Here is a 23761-nt window from a genome sequence, read left to right as displayed (position 1 = left end):
CCACCGTGGGTGGAAAACCTCGGTTAAGGAAGAAGAAAGACATGTCAGAGGAACTGTTTTTGAAAGCAGCATCATCAGAGCAGATGCGACGGAGGCAAAGGAACTGAGAGAATAGGATGGAGTCCTTACAGGAAGCGGGATGTGAGGAGCTGTAGTCGAGATAGCTGTGGGAGTAGGTCGGCTTGTAATAGATATTGGTGGACAGTCTATCACCAGAAATTGAGACAGAGAGGTCAAGGAAAGGAAGGGAAGTGTCAGAGATGGACCATGTGAAAACGATGGAGGGGTGGAAATTGGAAGCAAAATTAATAAATTTTTCCAGGTCCAGACAAGAGCATGAAGCAGCACTGAAGCAATCATCGATGTACCGGAGAAAGAGTTGTGGGAGGGGGCCGGAGTAGGACTGGAACAGGGAATATTCCACATACCCCATAAAGAGACAGGCATAATTGGGGCCCATGTGGGTACCCATAGCCACACCTTTTATTTGGAGGAAGTGAGAGGAGTTTAAGGAGAAATTGTTCAGTGTGAGAACAAGTTCAGCCATACGGAGGAGAGTAGTGGTGGATGGGGATTGTTCGGGCCTCTGTTCGAGGAAGAAGAGGAGAGCCATCAGACCATCCTGGTGGGGGATAGAGGTGTAGAGGAATTGGACGTCCATGGTGAAGATGAGGCGGTTGGGGCCAGGGAACTGGAAATTGTTGATGTGATGTGGGGTGTCAGAGGAATCACGGATGCAGGTGGGAAAGGACTGGACAGGGGCAGAGGGAATGGAGTCAAGATAGTAAGCAATGAGTTCCGTGGGGCAGGAACAGGCTGACACGATCGGTGTGCCGGGACAGTCCTGTTTGTGGATTTTGGGTAGGAGGTAGAAGTGGTCTCCCGAGGTTGGGAGACTATGAGGTTGGAAGCTGTGGAAGGAAGACCTCCAGAGGAGATGAGGTCAGTAACAGTCCTGGAAACAATGGCTTGATGTTCAGTGGTAGGGTCATGGTCCAGGGGGAGGTAGGAGCAAGTGTCTGCGAGTTGACGCTCAGCCTCTGCGAGGACATTCATTCACTTATCACTTCTTTCTTTTGAATTCATTCAAACTTATATGGCATAAACATTATATAAAACTCAGCTTTGTACTTAATTTCTGACAAAAAGTTCTTCCTTACCACGAAAATTAGGGTGGTAATCACCATGATGTCCAAGATGCCATTTACCTGTGCACAAGAAATAAGTGTACATGAAAGTCTTATTTATAAATTATAAATCCAATATTTTAACTTTAACTACTGAACAATATTTTAGTTTTCAAAATATATTCTTCAAATACCATATACAAAAACATTCCTACCTATTTTTGTGATTATTTCAACATACATATACATAAAAGCATTAATTAAGACAGAGCGCAGTGGAACACTTTTATGGTGAAATCCTGTTTTCCATGACATCTCCTACATTGAATTAGAGTTAATTAAACATTACTGCAATTTTAATTACAGTTTTCCCCCTGATTCCCATTGACTTTAAATGTGCTCGGGCTCCTGGACAACTTTCAGACTTGAGCTGATAATTGGCAAATAACATTTGTGACGCAAGTGCCAGCAGTGACCATCTCCAGCAAGAGAGAATCTAACTATCCTCCTTGACTTTTAATTACAATACCAACGCTGAATTATTTTTCTTTATCCTTTCATGGGATGTGGCCGTCACTGGCAAAGCCAGCATTTGTTTCCAATCCCTAATGACATCATCTCCCTTGAATCCCCCACCACCAACATCCTGGGGGTTTACCGTTGATCAGCCATATAAATACTGTAGCTAAAACAGCAGATCAGAGGCTAGGAATTCAGCAACGAGTAATACATCCCGTGACTCCCAAAGCGCAAGTCGGGAGCGTGATGGAAAACTATCCATTCGCCTGGAAGACTGCAGATCTCAAGACGCTCAGCATCATCCAGGACAAAACAATCTGCTTGATCTGCAGACCAATCACTACCAATGCACAGTGGCATGGTGTGTATCATCTATAAGATGCTCTGTAGTAACTCGCCAAGGCTCCTTTAACAGCACCTCCTAAAACAATGATCTCTGCCAATTAGAAGAACAAGGGCAGCAGGTGCACAAGAACACTACCACCTGCAAGTTCCCCTCCAATTCACCAACCATTCTGACTTGGAACTATACTGCTGCTCCTTCACTGTTACAGGGTCAAAATCCCGGAACTCCCTCCCTAACATCCACATGGACTGCGGCAGTTCATAAAGGCAGCTCACCATCACCTTCTCAAGAGCAATTAGGGATGGGCAATCAATAAAAAGAATGCATGTAGTACTCTGTCATGGCTTCACCAGGTTTGCACCTCATTTTTAGGTATGCCTGGTGCTGCTCCCAGCATGCTGTCCTGCACTCCTCATCGAACCAGAGTTGATCCCCTGGCTTGACGGTAATGGCAGAGTGAGGGATATGTTGGCTCATTAGGTTATAGATTATGGTTGAATACAATTCTGCTGCTGTCTCGTGAATACCAGTTCTGAGCTGCTGGATCTGTTCTGAATCTATCCCATTTAGCACAGTGATAATGCCACACTATATGATTGAGGATATTTCGTCACTGTAATGGTCACTCCTACCAATGTTCTCATGAACTGATGTCTTTGAGCAGGTAGATTGGTGAGGGCAAGGCCAAGTAGATCTTTACTCTTGTGGCTCCTCTCACCACCTGCCACAGTTCCAGTATGGCAGATATTCAGGGCTCTGCCAGCTCGGTCAGTAGTGGTGCTACTGCTGAGGGAGGGTGGTAGGTGGTAATCAGCAGGTTTCCTTGCCTCTGTTTGACCTCATACCAAGAGACCAGGGTCCAGGGTCAATTTTGAGGACTACCATGACCACTCCCTCCCAACTATATACTACAGTGCCACCAACCCTGAGACTATCTTTTTATTCCAAATTTATTAGATTTAAATTCCGCGGTGGGATTTCAACTCATGTCTCTGAAGCATTAGCCCAGGCCACTGGATCACCAGTAACATTATCACTATGCTACCAGGCAAGAAAATACCAGCTAATCCATCAAGCCTGCGTCACAATTCATGATGGCTGGAGCAACTTGACAAGGCACTTCACACCCTGCAGCCATGTAATCTCCTGGGAGAGTTTTAAAACAAGGGCCAATAATGGAAATAAAAAGCTTGGAAAAAACCTTCTCCGGCCCACTCAGGTGACTGAAACCAATCCAGGAGATCGCATGGATCACATGTTATCTATAAAGCCACTTAATAATCCGCACTGATAGGATAGTGACTTTGGACTGCATTCAAAATAACTAATGCTTACATAGCCAGCTGCTTGACAAAGTGGTAGAAGGCTGGTAAAGATTGCAGGGCTGCATGTGGTTTGAACTGGCCAAGGGGAGGAAACTGGGTCAGACTCAGCATTGTGGATTTCTAAGATGGAGAGAAGAGGACAATCGCAGCAAAAGATTTGCTTGAAGAACCAGGCTGAGCATTCCTCACTACCCCGGCTCACAAGCAGTGCTTTAAAAAGCACTGTGGGAACTTGATTTAAATATTACCATGAAAAGCCCAGTCTCTTGATAGCCTGACACAGACACACTGTGCAACCCGCCACTGCAAAAATGGAGGCGACCATACATCAGCCTGGTTACACAATGTTTTATATTTAACCACAACCCTCTCGCCAAATATAGGGATTTAAAATTATTCCCATAATGCCAGCATCATGCAAATCCTACCCCAAAATCAGAAAGATATGAACATTCAATCAACAGTAGTACAGTACTATGCTGTCCTTAAGAATCAAAACAATTAGTGCTTTGGAATACATGAAGTCCTCCACTATCTTATAAACAAACTGGACTTGGAATCACTTGGAAAACAGTTTATCTCTTCACATTCTGAAAGCCATGTGATCAGATTCCTAAAATTCAAATCTCACAGCAAGGAAGATAGTTCCTTGTTCTGTAAAAAACAACAGCTGAGAGGTGAAGATGTAATTTGGCAGGCGTACAGACCAAGAAGGTCCCAAATCCTTTCTGGATCTGTACTGTTTCCTGACCTCAGCTGGGACATGAAAACTGGGCTTCTGGGTTGGAGAAGGTGAAAGATTTCGTGCTAATGAAAGTCTGCATTTGTGGATATTTGAAGATTAATTAATTTGCACATTATGATCTCTTGAGATGCATTTGAAATATAAATTTCAGAATCAACTCATCATGTATTCCTTTTCAGTGAAGCAGCTGCAATACACAGGGATTTCTCCTGTCTGTTCATGAACAACTTATGTTTGCATTTTGAAACAAGTCACCTTTAAATGATGCTCAGCCAACAGAGCTGTCAAAGTAAATTTGCCAAATTAAATCCAGTAACTGGGTAAGACAGTTTTTACTGGGCCCTGTTGGTGGTGGTCTTTGAAGTTTAATAGGGTTCAGTAAAACTGCTGAGTCAGCTTCAGCATGTTTATTTACATCCTAACATTATAACTTGACATTATGACATTAGTTGAATATGGGCTGTTTATTGGTCCACCACACACTTTAAACAGCTGGGTTACCTCTTTGCAGCATAATTGGTGCAGGTGCTTCTTAAACACTCTGCAGGTACAGAGAAGCATTCAAGATCGAATTAAAATGATTGTAAAATAAATCCATTAGCATTTCTGACACCATAATGACAGCACTCCTTGCATGTGCACCAGTGGGTGTCACAGACAGTCAAGTATGTGGAGAGTGTGAGATTATGAATGAGCTACTCATAGCCAAATAAAGATCACTTGCAGGGAAGTAAGGAAAGGCACAGGCACTGAAAGTCAGGAAGAATTTGTACTTAATAATTTGTATTTCCTGATGAAGGAAGGTGCAAGATGGTATATTGGGAGCACTGTTGATTGCTAGCTAACAATGTCATTGCTTCCTGTTTAAACCCATAATATAATTCTAAAGCCCTCACATAAGGAAATAGGGGCAGGAGTAGGCCATTTGTCCCCTTGAGCCTGATCCACCATTCAACTAGAGCATAGCTGATTTTCTACCTCAACACTATTTTCCCACACTATCCTCATATCTCTTGATATCTTTAATATCTAGAAATCTATCAATCTCTGTCATGAATATACTCAATGACTAAGCCTCCACAGCCCACCGGGGTAGAGAATTCCAAAGATTTTTTACCCTCTGAGTGAAGAAATTCCTCATTTCATCCTAAATGGCCTACCCCTTATTCTGAGTGTGTCCCCTGGTCCTAGGCCCCCACAGGCAGGGGAAACATCTTTCCTGCATCTATCCTGACAAGCCTCTAGACTCCAGAGAATACATGCCCAGTCTTCTCAATATCTCCACATAGGACAATCCCACCATCCAAGAAATCACCCCTACGGCGTATACGCTTCCTTAGGTAAGGGGACCAAAACTGTATGCAATACTTAGGTGTGGTCTCACCAATGCTCTACACAATTGCAACAAAACATCTTTACTCCTGTACTCAAATCCTCTTGCAATAAAGGTAAATTTACCCTTTGCCTTCCTAATTGCTTGCTGCATCTGCATGCTAGCTTTCAGTGACTCATGAATAAGGACACTCTGGTCCCTTTAGACATCAACACTTCCCAATCTCTCACTATTTCAAAAATACCCTACAATTCTGTTTTTCCTCCCAAAGTGGATAACTTCACATTTTTCACTTTATATTCCATCTGCCATGTTCTTACCCACTCATTTAGCCAGTCTAAGTCCCCTTGAAGCCTCTTTGCATCCTCATCACAACGCACATTCCCACTTATTTTTGTGTCATTAGCAAACTTGGAAACCTTACATCTGGTCCCCATATCCAAATCATTGGGGCCAAAGTGCCAATCCTTGTGGTACCCCACTAGTCACAGCTTGCCTACCCGAGAATGATCTGTTTATCCCTACTCTCTGCTTTCTGTCCATTAACCAATCTTCAATCCATCCCAGTATATTACCCTCAATCTCATGTACTCTAATTTTGCTTACTAACCTCTTGTGTGGGACCTTACCGGAAGCCATTTGAAAATCCAAATACACCATATTCGCTGATTCCCCCTTTCATAAATCCACGTTGACTCCGTCCAATCCCACCATTATTTTCTAAGTGTTCAGTCATCACATCCTTTACAATAGATTCTAGTATTTTCCCTACTACTGATGTCAGGCTGACAGGTCTGTAATTCCCCATTTTCTCTCTTCCTCTTTTCTTAAATAGTGGGGCTACTACTGCCAGCTTCCAATCTGTAGGAACCCTTCCAGAATCTATACAATTTTGGAAGATGACCAACAATGCATCCACTATCTCTGCAATCATCTCTTTCAACACTCTGGGATGTAGATCATCAGGTCCAGGGGAATTTATCAGCTTTTAGTCCCATTAATTTTTCCAGTACTACTTTTCTGATAATACTAATTTCTTTCAGTTCCTCATCACTGCTAGATCCTTGGTTCTCTAGTTTTCTGGGAGGTTTTTTGTATCTTCCCCTGTGAAGAAAGACACAAAGTATATGTTTAGTTTTTCTTCCATTCCCTTATTCCCCATTACAAATTCTCCTGTCTCTGCCTGTACTGGGCATACATTTGCCTTTGCCAATCTTTTCCCTTTTGCATACCTATAGAAGCTTTTATAGTCCATTTTTATGTTTCTCGCTAGTTTACTCTCCTATTCTATTTTCCCTTTGTCAGTTCCTTGGTCCTCCTTTTCTGAATTCTAAAAGGCTCCCAATTCTCAGATTTACTACTTTTTTCAGCACCTTAATAAGCCTCTTCCTTCGATCTTTTACAATCTTTAACTTCTCTTGTTAGCCATGGTTGGATCATTTTTCCTATTGGGTTTTTGCTAAACTAATGGATAGAAAATGTTTTTGCCTACAAAATAATTGAAAATGACTTCTTGCATTCCTCTTTAAATTAATTACTGCTTTTACATCTGCAATGTCACAAAAATCAGGGTGGCATCCCAAATCTAAGGCAAAAATAAGTAACATTTGTCTCTCTTTCTTCCAATCCTTTGGCTTTTTATCTGTGGTGATCATAGGCAAGTTGTCACATGTTTCAGTAATCACATCGCACTTACAATTTTTACAGAAGACCAAGGGAGTCATAACATAAGAAAGAAAAAAAAAACTAAAACTGTAAATACCAATTATTGCTGTAGAATAATTGGCTTCCTTTAGAACTTCTGCCAACGTAGTTTCATTCAGTGGCAAGCCAGCAACTGAGCTTAGAGCAAAATTATGGGTAACGCCATTCCGTAACCCCAGGCGCCCTGTCAATAAAGAAGCCCGAGATGGGGAACAAGTAGAGGCAGCTGCATGGAAATCCTCAAATCTGAAATAAAAAACAAAGTTATTATAAATTCGCTATCAAGTGCAGCAAGCTGGAAAACTGACTTTTTTTTCTTGTTGATACTGCATGAATTTCATTGTTAGCAGTTACTCTCAGTTGAAATGTAAAAGAACAATCAGATATAAAGCAGTGGAATTACCACCCCTTTGATAAAATGAACCAGAGATTGGGTTTGATACCGACAGCTATCAACAACATGGTATGAGATTTTCAGTCATACCTCAGCTGTCCACCTGAATGAGCCACTGCCTTGCACAAGTTAAATCCATCTCATTCATTACAGAGGATGACCTGTCCATGCTTTACTTATGTACCTACTAACACAGTTTCCTCAAGTCTTTGATGTTCTTCAGGAAAAGGCATGCAAAATGCTACTTTCAGGGTGGCTGCATATGAGGCTATTTTGTTAGCTCCCTCAAAATCCTCCACAGGTGGCTGAAGATTCAAAAGGGGCAAATTCTGCCTGCAACAAATCCATTTTAGGACATAGATTCAATGAGATTGGGCTCACCTCAAAATTAAGCGGCTTCTACAGGAATGCAACAGCTAACAATCACCTGCCAATCAGACAGCAGCTCTAGGAAGCACAGGAATGGATTAAGGAACTCATACTTTACTCTGACATCATGGTGAAAAAAAACACGAAGTACACATGCTTATTCAATTAGGATTATGGTGACATTAAAATTGCTGTTAAGTGCAGATGTTGCTTTTGGGAAGGTTTGGAAATAGCCATCATGTGCCTTCAAAGGGAGTTGTATCAATTAACATGTACAGCTTTTGTATGTGATAGCGTATTTATGCTTGGAATGAAAAAGATGTGGACAAAATTTTTGATAAATGGCCAGATCTGGTAGTCAAGAGAATTTGCTGGATCTTTCTTCAACATTCATGGTAGTGGCAAGGCAGAGTTGCCATGCACCCATGTGACTCCACCACTACATCACAACCTTTTCCTCCTGGCGCCCTCAAAACATGGTAAGTTTGGAAAACTTTTCATAGGGCTACTGCCCCTGGGAGGATTAACATCAATGAAGGGAAGGAGTTCTATCTTAGCCTTTAAGAAGTTGCAACCAATTAAAGAGGGGCACCAGATTTAAACAGTAAAGGAGCATAAATAAAAGAATATTTCAAAGGGCAGCTACATCAGGAAGGGTTAACAGCAGCTAACCATGAATCTTGGGGTGGAATTTTATGGCTCCATTGTGACAGGGGCGGGGCCATAAAATGCCATGAGCTGTTCAAAACTCTGTTGACTTCAGCGTGAATGTAAAATCCCGCCGGCATAAAATTCCACCCTTGTATTCTCAAATGCATCCATGTAGGTGTGGTCAGAGCCAAAAGGGTTCAACTAATGTACGCTGAGGTCCCCCATAAGACAATGGTGTGGGAGGTTTGGAAGGAAGTGGCAGAGGCAGTGGAACTTCCACCATCCCAAGAACTGCCACACGGTACAGTAAGAGGTTGAATGGCCTCTCAAGGGCAGCCAAGATAATTCAAGGCTCAGTTACCAACTCAAATCCTCTGCTACTGATATCTTGTCTTCACTTTCCTCTTTGCTTACTGTACAATTTTTCTATCAGCATCTAGGTAATTCTCAAATGTAAAGGGAACTCTGCAATACAAAGGGAAAACGCTTGAACACCATCTTTACTTAAAACCATTCTGTCAATACATTCTTGTGCAAAGGCTATTCCTTTTTTGGAGTTAGGTCCGCGATTCTTTACTGAAGCAGATTAGGGGAACTTTACAATCCATCTATCCATAGTCTCGGAGAGTACATAGAGCTAACAATGAACGTCTAAAGTATAAAGTCTCCCATTTCCCAGCATTAACATGTCTCACTTTGAGGACAACATTTACAAAACCAGGCATTGATATTCACATTAACAGACCTAAAATGGAATCAATTCCAAACATAAACTCAAAACATTATTTATAATAAGAGATATATAAGGGATTCACTATTCTCTATTGCTCTGACCACAAAGCCCCACTCCACCCACCCAGCTACAGCACTATTTTTATCAAATGTTTCCTTTATGATTATACATTCTGTTGCAGTGATTTATCTGACAGAAGTCAAAATCATTTCAAATATCTGAGTTATTGAAAAACTGTGTTAGCAGTCAAAAACTCTCCTTACTAAAGACGTAATATACAAATTAGAGATTACATGAGATAAAGAGTTGAAAATTAATTTTTTTTTAAATGCAGGATCAAATGGCTAGTTTCTTTGCAAATGGTACAAATACTATTATACCTTATTCCCTCCTTAGCCATCTTGTCCAAATTTGGTGTCTCCCTAGTTAATGGCCAGTTTGCACCAAGATCACCCCATCCAATGTCATCAGCCAAGATTATGATGAAGTTTGGCTTTCCTGAATAGGTACCGACGTGAACTGTATTGAAGTCAACGTTGTAATAAAGAAATCCACTGATGAGTGCAACAGTGAAGAAGGCCACCATTGAGAAAACTTCCATTTTCTTATGGATATGGTTCAAAGCATCTCCTGGTATTTCCTAGACTTCTCAAGTCTCAATCACCTTGTCTTTACTGTAACAATACCAACATTTGCAAAGTTAAATTTCACAATATTCAACCACATTTTTTTAAGCACGATCAAAATTTCAGCACAGAACGTTCATTCAGCTTGTTGTGCCAACATTCACTCATCATCATAACTATCTAACTATGATACCAATATTCCACACTCCTTTCGGTGGCTACCTAATTTTCTCTTAAAAGTTGTAACTAACACAGTTTCAATAACCACTTGTGGTAATGCTAATAAACTTCTGTGAAAAAAAATATTTCTTCTAACCACCTCCCTTTATGTTTTTAAGCATCAATCCTAAATTTATGGGCTGAATTTTACGCTGATCGGGTGGATGCGCGGCCGACCCAATCGGGCGTGAAATCACACGAGATTATGTTGTTCGAACATTCCAATGTAGCCCGTCCAACCTTACGGCTGGCGAACAGGTGGATCAGTCAGGCAGCCTTTACATTTTTCAAGAAACCTCATCCAAGGGCAGGATGAGGTTTCCATTATTAAATAAAATTAAAATTGAAATCTGTGGACAGCATTTTCATAATCTAGGGGCAGAATCTTCTGGCTGGCATGCGGGTGGTGGCACCCGCAACGCCAGCGCTTAAAATGTTGCGTGTGTGTCCCAATGTCAGTGCGCGGCATCACGATATTTCGATCGGTGGGCCTGCTATGCAGCGGGACGCGCGCCCGCCATTAATTAAAGGCCTCATTAAGGCCCTTAACTTGCCAATCTTTGAAGATTTTGAGGGCCCCGTGCAAACTTTGGCTCGGTGCACAGGTCCAATGGGCAGGCGGGTAGGTGATTTTTTTTTACAAACCTCATCCAGTGGCGGGATGAGGTTTGATAGTGGTTTTAAAAAAGTTTAATAAAGTTCTTGTTTATTTCATTAACATGTTCCATCTCGTGTGACATTTTCGCATGAGGGGGACATGTTAATGAATTTTTTATTGTTCTATTTTTGATATCTGCCAGCCTTTCAGCAATCTCCCTGAGGCAGCACTTTGCCTCAGGGAGATGTGCGCTCTTTCACGCGCATGATTGCACTCTGACAGTTGGGAAATCCCTTCCCCACCTCCCCCTGCACAGGAAGTGCATAGCGCTTCCTGTTGGGCAACCAGCTGGGTGGGCCTTAATTGGCCTGCCCACTTAAAATGGCGGCAGGGCCCGTTTCGGCGGCAGCGATCGACTGCCCACTCGCCCATCAAGGGCAAAATTCTGCCCTATATGTTCAAGTGTTTGATTGTGATGGTTTGACATTTTTTTCTGATTTTAAAAGCTTTATTTCCGGGGTTTCGTGTCTTCAGCTCCCTGAGGCAGCTCTGCCCTCAGGGAGCTTTCTGTCAGCACTCGCCCACGCCCATGTTAACGCCATTGCCCATCCTCCTCCTGCCCCCCACTGCGGCAGCGCTGAGGTTTTCAGCGTGCGCTTCACACTGGCGGCCATTAATTGGCCAGCCATTGTGAAATCACAGTCAGGGGCCAATCACGGTCGTCGGTCCATTTCCCAACCGTTCCCGTGCCCGCCCGCCGAACTGAAAATTCAGGCCCATGACTTCCTTTGTTACCGATTAGCCAACCAGTGGCATCATCTTTTGCTATTTAATCTCGCAAACCTTTTCAACATTCCCTTTCAGCCTCCTCCATTCCAGTGAAGATAACCATATTGTTTTTCAAATCTCTGAACTTAACTAACTCTTCTCATGCCTGGTAATGTTATAGTGGATCTATATTTCCAACAATTCCGTGGCTTTCAAAATTTAGTGCTCAAAAATGTCCACCACACTTCTACTGAAGCCTAACCAATGTTTTGCCCAGAATAATTATCATCTTATTGGTTATGTATTTAATTCCTCCATATATCAAATTCTATTTAGCTTTTTTCCCCACCTACAATCCCGCTTTTAAAGATCTGTGTAAGTTCGAGTTGGATCTTTCTGTTCCCCAAATCTTTTCTGTGTGGCCATGTTCAAATCGATTAAACATGTGGAAAACAAAAGGTCCCAGTGCAGATTTTTGTACATATCACTACTTAAATCCATTCATTTTCTCTTTTTTTTATTCTTCAGTCTCCTTCTATCCATGTGCCTTTTAAGCGTCTGACCTGTGTTTGGAGCCACATTATTTTTGTGGCTGGTCCAGTTAAGTTTCTGGTCAATGATGACCCCAGAATGGTGATGGAGGTTTGAACAATGATAATGCCATCGAAAATCAAGCATAGGTGGGTAGATGGTCCATACCTAGCACTTCCATGGCATGAGTTTTGCCTACCTGTCTACTTACTACAGGGAGGGAGCCCACATTCTGTGATTGATCGGGAAACCAGAAAGCAGGATGCTAATCCTGTGGCTGCAGTCACGGCAAAGCTGCTGAAGCAGTCAGGTTCAGCTGTTTGTATTCAAAACAGGTCTTTAACAAGACCTGCGAAGTCCAAAATGGCAAACCAGATGTCAAATCAGAATTAGGTGCTGACTGACCTCACAATTTGTTCACCCTGCGTGATTCTGGCACGAGCATGGCACACCCAGGCTATCACCTTTCGTAAACATGGGGATCAGCACAGGTCATGCTGGAAGTGCACTCACCCTCCAATTTCATCAACTCTGGACTTCCCCAGTACCAAAACCAGCAGTGCTATAGGGCCAAATTTTGCAGCCTCTGTGTTTTAAAGACTATTAAGTAAAGGCTCAGAAGTTATGTCGTTCAACTACTGTAAAATTCTGCAGCCCAACATATACTGATATTAAATATTTAAAATGAACAGGTTGCTGGTTGTCAGCTATATAAATTTTAAATAAGAAATACCAATGAGAAGCAATTTACTATCTATAAAATGCATTCTTTCCTCTAGTCCCGCTCTTTACGTTAGTTCCTGACGTATTTGGCCAACTTTTTTGGAGAGATATAACAAACTCTAATAGTCTTAACTTGTGAATTCCAGACATTTTCAATTGCACTTTAATTGTAGTAACCACAAAATATGTTAACGGCATTCAGCCTAGGGCCAAAGGAAGTAGTAGAGTGGGGGTGGGCATTATAGATCAAATGCAGCAATTGGTTATTCACCAGTGACAAGTTCTATGGGAGTTTATATTAAATTCTGAAACAAGAACCATAACAGGCTACTACTAAGAAAACAAATCCAAAAAAATCCTAGAATCTAACATTAAAATAACTCCAATGTTGGACAAAAATGAAATCAACAGTATGTGGACTTGGAAACACTGCTACATTACTGAACAGGCTGTAACAGCGTTGTGCAGAAGACTGAGATGTTGGGAGTACAGTTTTTTCTCTGTGTGAACTGTGATATTTATATTACCTTCAAACCTGAATCCAAATTCGGGAATGAGCTCATCATACAGAAAGACAGACCATGAATGCAGAATATTCAACCTGAAATGAATGGAAGAGCAGTGTGCTTACTTTGCAAAGGAAGCATAGCAACATCCAAAGAATACAATTTGCATCGACATTTTGTGAGTAAACATGCATCCAAATATAAATATTTTTCTGCCAAAGAAAAATCGGTGTCACTTCTTGGCTTTTCTACCTCTCTCAATGAACAGAATTTTCCAAAGATCAAGGCTCATGCCTGGAAGATACTTGTGCTGTTTGGATCAACAAACATATTTGGGCTGATATTTTCTGTGATGAAATTCAATAGATACATAGATCTTCGATGGATGATGGCTCTGTATTGCAACAATGGAGATGATGCCTGACTTCAGTTCTCCGATTAATTTAATTCTTCCCACTGAGTGAGTTTCTTTAACTCAATTTTCAATATACAAGCGTAAGACTAGATGCTGAACTATTATGCAATCATTTATATGCAAATAACTCAACAAGAATCAGGACAAAAGATTACTCTTGAAATAAAATTAAAATATATTTGTAACAGATGTTTGATTGTTAGTATATAATTTGTTTCTTATCAGCAATTGTTAAAATGGTACCTTCCTAAAATTTATAACTGCTTAAAAACTTTCTTTTACAAAACTTTACAGCAGTTGTCAAATAACCAGTTTTAATTATGGCATAATAATATCAATGGCTAAGAGAAGATTTGGATAAGCTCAGATCATATTCATTAGCATGTTAGTAAGTGTTGTTATTTTTTATGGAGTGTAGAAAAGACATAAAGGGTTTTTATACAATAAATGCCACAACAAATTTTAATGCTAGCTGTTAACACCATTCTTTTCACGTGACCTCCTGAACAGCTCACCAGCCCAAATAATATCCCAACCCTGCTTTAATCCCATGCTCTGTCATATTGCTAACAAGTCTATTATGTGATACTTTATCAAATGCCTTTTAAAAGTTTATATACACATTAACCTTACTAACCTCATTAACCCTCTCCATTGCTTCATCAAAGAATGATGTTAAAAGATCAGCACCTTGGATTTAATGGCATTTCTTGACAATTTGTGGATGGATTATTTGCTATGGCATGCAGTTTCCTGTTAATTATGTCAATCTGCTTAATTAGCATGTTTTTCTTTTTCTAATTTTTAAACTTTATCTTTGTAAATTTTCTGCTCAATGAAGCAAAGAATGTTAGTGCTGGAGCAGGCATTTTAGGTATTCAGAGGCAGCATAAACATTTTTAGTTTCAACAGTATTCCATGTTTTGATGGGTTTACAAAACTCTGAAACCCATTCCAGAACTTTCACTCCACATTCACTAAGTGCAGTGAGCCAGTGTTCAACACCTTGGTTCTTGCATTAGATTGCAAAATAAGCAATTGCAGAAAAACAGAATAAACTCTAGTGTTGAAAACAAGAGTAATCTAGAAAATCTGATCGTAAGACAACTTTTACTTTATTTGTTTTGAGCTTTTTTATGGGTTGCTTTATTTTGATAATTTTCCATGGTATCCCTGTAAATGGAATGCAAAGGGTTTGAAAAAAACTTATTGTGGCATCTAAGTGAAGACTTCATAATGCTGCCTGTGTGCACCTTTGAATTCTGCAATGCTTACAGCGAGAAGTGTATGCTGCACAAACAAGAGAAAAAAAACGAAAGCTTCTTGTGCATTTTCCCCTTCTTTCAGCCTCATTTTTAGCAGTGGTACCTCCAGTTGTTTCGGTTCCAAGCTCTGGAATTGCCTCCCATACCTCTCCAATCCCGGTCCTTCCTTTACGACCATCTTTAAAACCAATTCATTCCTCCTGCTATCTTCTTTAGCTTCGTATTGATTTTTATCTGACTACATGCCCCTGAAGTGCCATGGGATGGTCTTCTGCATCTTTTTCTTAAAATGTAATTTAAGGTTGTTGTTGTTGAAAATGCTGAAAACAGGCTTCAGATATACCTTGAATAGAGTGTGCAGTTTTGGTCTCCTTATTTAAGGAAGGATGTAAATGCATTGGAGGTGGCTCAAAGGCGGTTTACTAGATTGATACCTGGTATGAGTGGGTTGTCTTATGAGGATAGGTTGGACAGACTGAGCTTGTTTCCACTGGAGCTTAGAAGAGTGAGGGGTGATTTGGTTGATCCTGAATGGCCTTGACAAGGTGGATGTCGAAAGGATGTTTCCTCTTGTGTGTGAGTCCAGAACTTGGGGGGGGGGGGGGGGGTGCTGTTTTAAAATTAGGGGTCGCCCTTTTAGGACAGGAATGAGGAGAAATTTTTTCTCACTTTGGAATTCTCTGCCTCAGAAGGTGGTGGAGGCGGGGTCATTGAATATTTTTAAGGCAGAGGTAGATAGATTCTTGTTAGGCAAGGGAATCAAAGGTTATTGGGGTTAGAAGGGAATGTGGAAATTGAAACACAAGATCATCAGCCAGGATCTTATTGAATGGTGGAGCAGGCCGAGGGGCCGAATGGTCTACTCCTGTTCCTATTTTTATGTTCTTATGCAGCTGCCTGTCAGCTTCTGTAAAGGGAAAAGACTGGTTAATATTTTGGATGTGCACGCCTTCTAGAGAACATTTAAAAACAAGCAAAACTTTTTGTTGGGTAGAAGGGGGAAAAATGGCGGAAGAATAATGACAACAGTTAGAAGGAGAAATAAAGTCAAAAGAAAATGAAAGAATAGTGATCTGCTTGAATTCAAAAGTTGCTTGAGCTTCTGTTGCCAGTCATCTGAAAAATAGAATTTTTATTAAAGTTTCAGCTGAGACAAAAGATGGTGTGAAATGGTGGATCAGAATGGCTAAAGAAGCTGAGAAAACATTTTTTTTTCTTTGAGTTGGAAATTCTGTAAGGCCAAGCAACTGTGGGATACAAGCAAATCATCCTACACCTTCCCGACTCTTTCTCCGTCTAACCTCACTCATATCTGCTGTGTCCTTTGTTGGCCTCATTCCTTTTAAAAAGAATCTTTTCTGTCTTACAAAGAAATTTTAGTTTATATTTTGAGGTTGAAGAGAATGAACTTTTAAATTTAAACAATGATGACAAGAAAACAGAATTTTTGGCCAGTCTCAAATATGTTTCAAAATTATCCTTCTCAAGACCATCTATTAAGCTACCAAATATCCGAAAACCAGAACTAGTTTGTAAGTGCATTCCTTCTTTGTCATACTTTTCACTGGATGTTTACTGATCAAAAATGTTTTTGGCTTATATTCGACAGTGGCATGCCCCAGATTCTGGACTTTAAAAGGCCATGAACGCATAAGCAAATTGGAATAATCAGCATAGCAAGAGAAATTTGAAAAGTTGTAATCACTGTTTTAGACCTGTTTTATTCAAGTGATATTTCAAAAGATGATATTTGTGAAATGAATTCCACACAGCTGTCCCAGCTGTATTATAGATATGTTGCTAGCAATCAGATCTATGACTGTACATCAATACTGTCAGACAGAGTCCATGGGCTGAATTTTGCCGTGGCGAGCGGGGGCGGGGCCCACTCGCCAATGCACAAAATGACGCGGGATGAACCCCCGATGTCATCCCGCCCAATTTAAATTTTCAGGAAGGCGGAGGCACAGCCAAATCAGCTGTGTGCCTGTCGACCTGTCAATGGCCAATTGAGGCCATTGACAGGATAATTAAAACAATTAAAGGACCTGCCCATCCAACCTTAAGGTTGGTGGGCAGGCCAGGAGTCCCCGTTGGGCTTCTGAAAAAACATGAAACCTCATCCACCAGCAGGATGAGGTTTCATGTCGGGTTTAAAAAACTTTAATAAAGTTTTAGTGAAATTTATTAACATGTCCCATCTCGTGTGACATTGTCACATGAGGGGGACATGTTAAGGATTTTTTTACTTGTCTATTTTTAATGTTTGTACAACTGTCAGCAATCTCCCTGCGGCAGCACTCAGCCTCAGGGAGATGTGCGCTCTTTCGTGCACATGCGTGAAAGTGCACTCTTGCAGTTGGGGAATCCCCCCTGCCAGCACAGGAAACGCCTAGCACTTCCCGCTGGGTGTCACGCTGGGCAGGCCTTAATTGGCCCGCCCACTTAAAATGGCGGCAGGGCCCGCTTCTCCGGCACGGATCGGCTCCCCGCCCAACAGAGATTGGATCGGGCCTGCCCACCCGGTGGGCAGAAAATTCTGTCCCATGTTTTTCTTATTGGCCGTAATCAAAGTATTTTTATGTGTGAAGTTAATGTGTTTTCTTACCCTTAGAGTGGTTAAGCTCAATTTAAATGATTTCAGCAGGCTTTGTGAATTAAAAAAAATAAGATTATTTATTATCACACACTTGCCCCAGAGGTTTTAACACATCTCCCACACTATCACACACACAAAGGCTAGATACAGATGAAGAAAAAAGCAATATGATTACAAGCAGTAATTATTTGTCTCTTTTGTAGCAGGCCTGTACTTTCTTAGATGAATTAATATTTTGGCTGGAGTGGAAGTCTTGTAAAACAGAAGATTCTCAACACACTGCAAGGCTTCTTGTAGTTGAATTGCCAGCTGGTTAGCTCTCAGGTGAACTGGAAGATGAAATAGGTTGGGAGAGAATCCTTCTCCCATAGTTGTTTTACCTTGGATATGTGGCTGTCTTTTAGCTGGTTCGACGGCTTTTCAGATGGTGTTTCAGATGGGTATTTGTTACGGTGTTTCTGATCAGAATAGCTTCTGCTGTTATTTTTAAAGAGAACAGGAACAAACACGGCTGTCTTAATCATGTGACCTGTGACAAGTCCAAACTCCTTCTTCCAAAAAAGGTGGTGGGCTGGGCTGATACACACCCTGTGTTGTAGATTTTCACACTTTGAGTTTTGAGACAGCTAGAGTTTTTGTAATTAATCGATCCATTCCATTTAAATTACCCTTTTGAATGCCTTTTGGGAAAAGACATTGGGCAGAATTTTTCCGTTGGCGAGCTGGGGGCGGGGCCCGCTCGCCGAGGCAAAAATGACAAGAGATGTCATCCCGCCCCAATTAAATATTCAGGAAGGCGGGCGGACAGCTGATTGCGCTGTCCGCCCACCAACCTGTCAATGGCCAATTGAGGCCATTGATAGGATAATTAAGGCAGCTAAAGGCTCTGCCCGTCCAACCTTAAGGCTGGTGGGCAGGCCAGGAGCCCCGGCAGGCTTCTGAAAAAACTTGAAAGCTCATCCACCAGCGGGATGAGGTTTCATGTCGGTTTCAAAAAACTTTAATAAATTTTCTGTGATAGTTATTAACATGTCCCATCTCGTGTGACATTGTCACAAGGGGAAAATGTTAATAAATGTTTTATTTATTTTTCTATTTTTAAAGTTTCAAACACTGTCAGCGCTCTCCCTGAGGCAGCACTTTGTCTCAGGGAGCAGTGCGCTCTTTCACACGCAGGCGTGAAAGAGTGCACTCTGACAATTGAGGCCATTAACAGGATCATTAAAACAATTAAAGGACCTGCACGTCCAATCTTAAGGTTGGCGGGCAGGCCAGGAGCCCCAGCGGGGAATAGAAAAAACATGAAACCTCAGCCACCGGCGGGATGAGATTTCATGTAGGGATTTAAAAAGTTTAATAAAGTTTTAGTATAAATTATGAACATGTCCCATCTCATGAGGGGGACATGTTAAGGATTTTTTTTTCTATTTTTAATGTTTTTAGAACTGTCAGCGATCTCCCTGAGGCAGCAGGAGATTGGGTCGGGCCTGCCCGCCTGGAAGGCAGAAAATTCTGCCCATAATAATCCAGTCTGCACCCGCCAGTTGCTGTAGAACACCAGTAACAACTTCAGCAGATTCGCCCATATGGAAGATAAGGATATTTTCCCAGTGTCTAGTGCAAGAGAACAAAAACATGCATTTAAATAAAAATGTTCTATCACAGAGGTGTATTCAAAAAATGGATGAGACACTAGAAGCTTGGTCAAAGAGGTGGGTTTCAAAGGGTGTCTTTAAAAGAAAAAGAGGTGGTGAAGATGCAGGGGAGTTTACAATGTTAATGAAGAGGATTAAAGTGAGTTTACTGTAATGTAACAACAACACTTTATCCAACTTGAAAATTATATTTAAGTAATATTAGGCATTCAAGATTATGAAAATGCAAACTACACAGCTACTGATTAGTTGTTGAAATACCATATCAGGACATTATGCATTTCTCCTGCTGTCAGTATGTAAAAACTGTGTTCATGCACAAGCTTGAGGTTCTGATGCAACTTCCAGTAATTGTTGCATAAACAGTTCCCCTTTCTGACAAAAATTGCATAGGGTGCATCATGCTATGAATAGAGTGAGCAAGAATGTGACTCCAGCGTCGTACTGTCTTACAAGATGTCCTCGCAGTTTAGTAATTACATTTTTAGTGAGAATCTAGGTACCAGACAACTGGAAATTGAAATACTGCTACTCTGGACTCAAAAGGCTACTCTTCAGTTTCATATGAACATGGTGCACATGCAGCATCTGCTAACAAGAACAGTGAAGCTAAATGTTTCTACCGTAAAGCTGTTTATCAGTCAAAGTGTATAGAATTTCTAACTAAGATTATTCAGTTAAGATTTGCTCCAACATCATTACGTTATTTAGCTACTCAGTTCCTATTGTGACAGATACTTTCAGTTGTGAGTGTGCTTGGTGCTTTACAAACACAAGTAGATCTCTTGTGGTATTGTTCACAGCAAGTCAGGATATGTTGCTTGTGCTATTTAGATCTCATATGTGATCTTAGTACCATAATTGTCTGTTTTCAACATTGATCTTGCCATAAACCCACTGCTCTCCAACCCCTCCTGCTGGCTGATTTCTCCAGCCCTGTTCCCTACAGCCACTCTGGGTATCTGTGGTAATTTTAAATCTGTGCAAGTGAATGGAAGTCATTGTAAGTGATTTTGATGTGGCAAAGTCACAAAAATGGAACAAAATCGTGGAGAGTATGCTCCAAGGTTCTCTGATTCAACGCTGGAGGCCTTGGTGCAGGAGGTAGGAGGTCCTCTTTTCACAAGATACCAGGAGACCCTCCAGACAGACATTGTAAATGCAGTGGGAGGAGAATATCATCGCAGTCAATGCCAGCCATGTAGTCCCAGGGATATGTATACTTTTTGCAAGTTCAGTGACTTCACATGAGTGATCAAGGTCTGTGAAGCCATCTTTGAATATTATATCCAACCAAACCACACTTCTAGCCTCACACATTTGCTCAGTTTACTCCTATTAACCATGCCACTCTATGTTTACTGACATACAAATAAATCTTTATAAACCATCACCCATACTTCTCTTTCATTCCTTCACTTTAATCTCAAAAATTTAGCACTGCTGCAAGCCTAACTTCCACATCTCACAGCCTGTGCATATTGCTGGCTATTCAAGCACAACACACACATTACCCAAACAGACTGCATCACACTTACCAACATACTTCCTCTCTCTTGCAGGACAAGGTGGCGCACAACCGCAGGTAGCAGCCCCTAACCAAGAAGGGACAGGCATGCTGCATGTCCTCTGCCCAATGGAGGAGACTGTGCTTAGGGTGGCCATGACTGAATCTGTGGTCAGCAACAATGCTGAAGCTGTTAAAGATGACAGTACGCTCATACCTAATGCACCTCCTCACATCCCACGTCCACAATTTCTTCTGATTTACAAGCTGCAGAGGGACTGGCTGTACACTTCTTGCACTTCCCCACTCTTCCCTTCAACCCTTCCCTTCTAAAAAAGAATTTTGCAGGGCTACGGGAAAAAGGTGGCAAAGTGGGACTAGTTGAGCTACTCTAGCAGAGAACCGGCACGGATTCGACAGGCTGAACAACCTCTGTCTGAACTGTAACGATTCTAACCATTGTACCTTTCTCCTTTCATACATCCAAGAACTGAAACGTGGATAGACAGTGGTGCAGGAGCAAGAAGGTGAAGAGGAAGAAGAGAGTGTTAATGAAGGAAAACCATCATTCAATTTCATAGTGACACTGCACATGCTTTAGAGGAAGGCTTAGAAGCGGTATCTGCATGTGGGCACGAATGGCCTGCAGATAGGGCAGGGAAAAAGCTAGCACATGTGCCAACTGTTGCACACAAGTTTAGCTGTGGAGGATTCAAGTTGAGGACTTTGATGTAGTGGCATACAGAAAATGGCTGATGGGCATGAAAACAGAAATGCCTGCTGCATTAGCATGCCTGCTATAAAGCCTGCGTCAATTGTGAAGGAGCATGGAGGAATCTCGCACCTTCACATGGCTTTGCATATGGCTTGGAAGTGGTGGCAAACTACATTACCATACATGCACCCAACCATGATGCAGCATCTAATAATCAACATCTGAGTTTTAATTGAAGCACAAAGAGAAGTCACCCAATGTCCGAGTACTGCAATGGAACCTCAGACTAAAGTCATGAAGTTCAGCTGGCTGTCACACAAGCTCAGACTGCTGCCTTCATGGCTGCGGATGCCAGCATTCAAAGGGGCTTGCACGATTTCACAACAGTCCAGCAATCTGTCCTCCAACACATTGCTAAGATTGCCGATTGACCACCTGAGGATGTGGCAGTAGCTCTATGGAGTACAAATCTGCTGTCCTCTCTCAAAAGCATTCAACTTATCACCACTGCCACTCCACCAGTGCTCCTCCTACCTATCAGCCAGCCACCCCAGAATGCTGCTGCAAATGCCAAAGTAGTGCAGTCTGAAGTCAGACCTTCTAGGCCCAGAGATGGCTGAGGGCATCTTGCAGAGCCATTACCTAATGGAAGTCAGCAGCCTCCTGCCAGTCATGCTGCAGCCACTGGGTAACACTGCATAGAAGCATTACAAAAAGCAAAGGTAAATGAAAGACAGACATTAAGGGAAATCTCAAGGGTGACTTGTTGACTTTTATATGGAATGTTGAGTGGTTTGATTTATAAAGTTGGTTTGGAATATTTGTTTTTTAGTGGCTTATATTTCAGCATTGTGGCCATGAGGATGATGTGATGGTCAGTGAAATAGGGGTGGTAAAATGTGGGACTGTTGTTGAATGGGGATTTGGGGTTGTGTTCACTGATACCACAGTCATATGAATTGATTAAGAACAAGCAGAAAGGGGAGATGTTGATTGCCTCCTCCCTTCCTCCTCCTCAGCTGTTTGCTTTATAAACGGTGGCAAGGGCTGTACACTAATCATGGTGATATTCTACAGAATGCAGTAGACATGATGAATTGTTAGACGCGCACTGGAGAGTACTGCAGGGCTAGACAGCAGAAGCATTTCTTATACACCACCACCAACCCCCACTCCCCTCCCCCCCATGGTCTGCTTGATAACATTTCCTGCGGCAGCAGGGCTCTTCTTGTACACCTTCTTCCCACGTGTGCAAGGATTATGCTCTGAGGTCATGAGCCAGATGGTCAATGGGTGGCTCATCACCTAGCAGCCCCTCTCTGGTCTCTTGTGGCAGCTCAAATGCTGACTACAGTAAACTTCTGGAAAACAAAGGCATCCTGACTGTTGCCAGGGAACTAGGCATTGATCTGCATGATCTGCAGAATATAGTCACACACCAGCCGGACATTGAGGGAGTGGAACCCTTTCGGGTTGCTGTACATCTCTAAATTTATATGCCTGCAGAGTGATGTGTACAAAGTCAATGGCAACCTGCACCATGGGAAAGTCTGCTATCCTTGCAAAGCTGCAAGCTCAACTCGCCTGCTCTTCTCTGGCAAGAGAGAATGTAATGTATTCAGTACTCTGCTTTACAGGGCCTCTGTGACCTCCGTTATCCAATAGTGGATAGCAAACTGCAAGATATTGGAAATGTCACCTGCTCCAGCCTGGAAGGAATTCGACACAAAAAATCCCCTCAAGGCCATCCTTGTCCTGATCTGAGACTAATTATGGCTACAACAGTGGCAGATTTCAGTGAGTACCTCCTCAGTGAAACAGACACATTGTACACATTGTTCCTTGCTATTGTTGAGATGGAAGAATTGCTCCCTGAAGACCCTGGGTGTATAATGCCTCCTGCTGAGAGCCTTTTTCCTCCTCTTTCGCTTCCTCCTCTTTTGAGCAATTAGTCCTCCTCTGTACCCTCTCTGCTCATCTCCCTGTCATGCTGCTGGCAAGGTGAGAGGGGGTGGAGTGGGGTGGGGGTTGCATAGAAACTGATGACTGGGAACAAGTGGTCTGAGCAGAACCCTTGAAGTGAGACCACGACTCACCACAGTGAGTTGTGCCACACAACTCCCTGTGGACTTCAATGACTTCAATAGCAGTAAACTTCCAAATACTTCTAACTCAGTAACGGCCAACAGAAATCAATCACAAACTAACCTGAAAGTAGTTGATGAACCCTTTAAATAGGGCTGATTGGTGGGTCCTTCCTGCTGCTGTACACATATTCAACTGCAAGGTTGAAAATGTGTACAGCAGCAAGGTCGAGGGCATTAGTTGGAGCATTAAGCTTGAAAATACCACCACTAGAGTCAAATCAGTGTGGCACACTGACTGACA

At 41.9% G+C, this 23761-nt stretch overlaps 2 protein-coding genes across 2 annotated transcripts in view; both read right to left on the bottom strand.

The window, feature by feature from the left end:
* Window positions 1-9851, bottom strand: part of arsg (arylsulfatase G) — an 87120-nt gene extending 77269 nt beyond the window's left edge. The window contains exons 1-3 of the mRNA XM_041216708.1: window positions 9627-9851; window positions 7158-7345; window positions 1161-1208 (exon numbers count right to left, since the gene is read on the bottom strand). Coding sequence (XP_041072642.1) covers window positions 1161-1208; window positions 7158-7345; window positions 9627-9847 — 457 coding nt within the window. The 5' untranslated portion in view covers window positions 9848-9851. The remainder of the gene's footprint in view (window positions 1-1160; window positions 1209-7157; window positions 7346-9626) is intronic.
* The window catches only part of LOC121293608 (archaemetzincin-2), a 138957-nt gene continuing 125040 nt past the window's right edge, over window positions 9845-23761 (bottom strand). The window contains exons 8-9 of the transcript XR_005946569.1: window positions 13239-13312; window positions 9845-9920 (exon numbers count right to left, since the gene is read on the bottom strand). The gene's annotated coding sequence lies outside the window, so the exon portion shown is untranslated. The remainder of the gene's footprint in view (window positions 9921-13238; window positions 13313-23761) is intronic.

The sequence above is a fragment of the Carcharodon carcharias genome, chromosome 22, assembly GCF_017639515.1.
Source record: "Carcharodon carcharias isolate sCarCar2 chromosome 22, sCarCar2.pri, whole genome shotgun sequence".
NCBI lineage: Eukaryota > Metazoa > Chordata > Chondrichthyes > Lamniformes > Lamnidae > Carcharodon > Carcharodon carcharias.
This window is presented reverse-complemented; position numbering and strand designations above follow the sequence as displayed.